General features: G+C 36.7%; 1 protein-coding gene across 1 annotated transcript; it reads left to right on the top strand.

Annotated features, from left to right (window-relative positions):
• The first annotated feature begins 381 nt into the window (after positions 1-381).
• On the top strand, positions 382-1,991 carry LOC137655993 (golgin subfamily A member 6-like protein 6). Its single transcript, XM_068390188.1, has 4 exons — positions 382-421; positions 824-1,095; positions 1,458-1,603; positions 1,829-1,991. The coding sequence occupies exons 1-4, from the start codon at positions 382-384 to the stop codon at positions 1,989-1,991; spliced, it is 621 nt and encodes a 206-aa protein (XP_068246289.1).
• The last annotated feature ends 2,350 nt before the right edge of the window (positions 1,992-4,341 follow it).

Here is a 4,341-nt window from a genome sequence, read left to right as displayed (position 1 = left end):
AATCTTATCTCAAGACCAGAGGATGGAGTATCAAGAAGTTAAGAGGAGCGTGCTGCATGTATCAGATGACCCCTGAATATTATAATGAAAGACTCCAAAATTTGAGAAAGGACGAGAAAATGGATAACGCTTAAAGGTTGTTAATGTAAAGAAGATTGTTTATTTAGTAGAATTGATAATACTAGATCAGTATCTACGTGAAATTACGCCAAATGGATTAAGGATAATTCGACTTTACAGGATACGAAGACAAAGAAGCAATCGGGAAAGGAAGAATAGGAGAATAAACCGGCTAACGTTTACACAACGAACAGCACAGAACTAAAAAGCATGGAGACCTTTATACTATATATTTAAGAAGGTATCTTAGCAGCAATAGACATGAGTGAGCAAACACTGGTCAGGATACTGCGCGACACAGGTTGTAAACATAGTTTGGTAGTACGAGGAGTACACCCGTTGGTGGAAAATTATTACATAGGGGACTCAGTTATTTGGAAGGGAATAGGTGAAGAGGTCACCTCTATTTGGCATTTGAGATTTTTATGCGAATTGGTGACAGGTAATTTCTACCTTGCATTAAAGGATTCATTGGCTGTCGAAGGAGTAGATGTCTTATTGGGTAATGGGGTTGGTGGAGTACCGTTCGTGCCTTGTCCCATTATAACGAAGAAACCATTATAGTATAGTCCTAAACTCGAGAAGGACTACCTGTATCTGTTTCCTTGTTGCGTTTCAACTAGGAGTATGAAGAAAGTGAGTGCCGAAAGAGAAGAAAAAGAAATCAATGGAGCATTGAACTTGCAGGATTTGTTATCCTAAGAAGAGGATTCCCTTGATGAAACGCAAAAAGGGAACTCAAGAGTAGGCCCAAGTGAAGAGGAACGGCAGACGAGTGGACAAGAGGACAGAGAAGAAATAGAAATGGAAAGAGCAGTGAACTTGCAAGATTTGTTCCATGAAGAAGAGGATTCCCTTGATGGTATGCAAGAAGAAAGCTCACGAGTAGGCCCAATCGAAGAGGAAAGACAGATGAGAGGGCAAGAGGTCAAAGAAGAAATGGACTTGAAAAAAAAAGAAAATTCAACCTTAGAAGTAGGTCAAATAAGCAGGAAAAGGGTGATAGAATTGCAATGAAAGGATGTCACGTTAACAGAGTTGTTGTACCGTGTGGTAGAAACCACGGAGGCATAGCAGTCTCCGCCTTGTTATTTTCTTAAGGATGGGTTGCTTATGAGGAAGCATAGACCCGGCAATATCCCTGGGAATGCCAGGTGGGGGATATATCAGCAGATATTAATTCCTGAACCTTCGAGAAGATAGGTGATTGCTGTCACGCACAAGACATGACAATTGTGGGATAAGGAAGACGACAGAGAAGATAATGAAACACTTTTTTCTGGCCTAGCGTGCATAAACACGAAGACCAATTTTGGCGTTCATGTCACATATGTCAGGCAGCTGAAAAGCCCAACGAGTCCAACAAGGATGGAAGTACATGGAGAACCCTTCAGGAAAAGTCCGAAGAAAATATTAGCAGAAAATTGGAAGGACCGAGAGGAAACGGAAGGAGAATATGTCAAGAATTTGAGGAAAAGGATCGGTGAGATAAGGAAATTTTCCCTGAAAGGCATAAGGACAACGAGTCAAGGACAAACGAAGAAAAGGTTTGGTAGGAAGAGTACGAACAGACAGATTGCAGGACCCTTGAGCAAAGGACCTAAGAAAATGTTGGCAGGAAAAAGGAAAGATCGAGAGGAAACAGGTGAAGGAAATGTCTAGGATTTGAGGATAGGAATCGGCCAGTTAAGGAATGTTTTCTTGAAAGACATGAAAAGGAGTCAATGACGGACGAAGAAAAGGTTTGGTATGAAGAGTATAAACAGACAGTTTACGGTAGAACGCCAGGTGTTAGTCTACGCATCGGAAAGGAGAGTCCCTCTCGCCAACAAGTTCCCAGAACCATTACGCATTTTGGAAGAGAGCCGTGACCGGACCTACATTGTTGACATATCAGGAAAAAAGAAAAGTAGGACGAAGGTCATATCATCTTCGAAACCAGTATTTCAAGCACCGGATTTCATCGAGAAATTCCTTATCCAAAATGATGCGTGGAATAATGGGATTGGAGCTGTCTTATTAAAAGGAAAGAATTCTTCACCCTGTTTGCTTTATGACTCGACAGTTTGAACTGAACTCTTGGCACTGATCAGAGCCATGAACAAGTTTTTAATTTACGTAAATTGACCTCAGAATGAGATTACCTTTAATCCTTTGTCTTATGTGAATAAGAGTAAAAATAATAATCAAAGGTGAAATTAAGTGGTCATTATGTTTACAACTGTATTGTATTAAGGGGATCGTCCGCCATAAAAGCAAAAATCGGCTAATATCATTGGATCTTTATAACTTTACTATATATTGTTTGCATTACTACTGTGCTCACTCGCTGTAAATTTTATTCGAATCAGACCATAAATAAATTTTTCATGAATAAAAATTGGTAATTTTTTTTCTCGCAAAATACGGCATTAATTAAATACTATTTGTCATTCTTAGTGCTATTTGGAGTGTGTAAATATTTATCTGAGGATTTTTTTCAATATTGCTTTGATTTCATTTCATTGATATTTATATTTTTTTATTTTTTCAAATAAAAGAAAAATAAATTTCCCATAATCTTACAATTATAATTCTTCTAACTATATTTTGAATTTCTTATTCCGTTTTTCATTGATATCTTTCTCTCTAAAATCGAACGGTAAATATGTGGGATATATGTACAAAAGTGCGAATAAGAATGTTTCTGAGTTATGAGCTCCCAGGGATTTGCTATATATTTATGCTTTTTTTCTCAAGAAAATGAAGAGGGAATTATTATGATAACCTTACTTTGTACTTTTATTGTTTATTCCAACATGAAGGTTTCCTAAACATGGCATTTAAACCTTAAGTTTACTAGTACTTGTGGTGTATGGATGTAATGAGATGCCAGCGGCCTCTCATTGTTGCTAGAGGTTTAGTTAAAATGTTCCAGCTTTTCCCTCTATTTCATGTTTTCCTCTATTTTTAGTTCTTTTTTTTTATTTTCTGTTTACTTTTTGTTCTTTCTTTGACCTTAGGTAACATTGACCTTGCTATAAAGTTACCGGGGGCATTATGAAAACACAATGTATATACAAAATGAAAGTAAACAAACACATGAATCGTAACTTCTATACGTCTTTGGAAACTCTGGCTATTCTTCTCGTAGTTCGTAGTTTGTGTTCGCCTACTAATTACCAATGTCTTCCATCTCTGCCAGACGCACAAGGTTTCGAAATATAAGTGCAAATATCACTATATATATGAAACAATAAAGATGCTAAGGTGATTCTGTAAAACTCATTCATGCAGACGGTGCATTAAAGATGACGTGATCATTTAAAGACCGCTTTATCTTCATTATTTGTAAAAAAATTGGCTGAGCTTCTGGAGAGCATGTACGATATGTTTCTACTTCTGTAAGACTTTTGTCGTTAATTTCATTGTATTCCTTATTCATGTAAGTATATGTAAATTTACGTTGCTTTTAAGAATTAACTTTTCATTTCACATATTTTTGTTACGAAGTCTTACGTATTCTGTTTGAGAGTAGTATTTGATCATACACGATAAGAACAGGGGCTTATATAATGTTCTATTACATTTTTATGAGGTATTGCATCATGTTTGAGAGAAAACACGCAATTTTTAGGGGGAACCACATACTTATAATTTTCGCGAAGGACCTAGTGATAGGATATTATCTTTTTTTTTTCTATTTCGGGGACAAAGGAAGGGTGGATCTAACTGGGAGAGTTGTCTCGCGGGTATGTTGGTATGCATCTGAGAATTGCCTGAAAATCCCTGATTCACCCCTTGACGTTTTTATCTAGTTGGTAACTTTGACCCCTTTATGCCAAGGCCCCTACGCTTCCCATATTTTTTTAAATCTTCTAGAAGTAGCTAAGATTCATATATAATTAGGCGACACAAAGGTTACAAAGACAAATAGGGAAATCCAGCCTTAAGATCGTCTCTCACATCTAACCATTTCGCACCCATCTAAGAGTATTGTTTTAAAAGTGTTCATTGTCTATAGTAGGTCCTCTCCTGGGTGGTTCTATGCCCCAAAACAATTCGTGTGTTGAAAAGATACGTAAGACGAAACAGTGATTTTGATTACATTGCATTAGGATTAGTATCAGCATTGAGTAAAGTTCTTGTAAATGGCCTTGTAATAACGAGAAAAGTTTTTGTATCGTAATCTGATTATCTATTTTCCTTAACTATCAAACTTGAATATTGTATTATTATTAC

This window comes from Palaemon carinicauda, chromosome 17 (genome assembly GCF_036898095.1).
Source record: "Palaemon carinicauda isolate YSFRI2023 chromosome 17, ASM3689809v2, whole genome shotgun sequence".
Taxonomy (NCBI): domain Eukaryota; kingdom Metazoa; phylum Arthropoda; class Malacostraca; order Decapoda; family Palaemonidae; genus Palaemon; species Palaemon carinicauda.
Note: the sequence above shows the minus strand (reverse complement) of the source record. Positions and strands in the feature narration are given on the sequence as shown.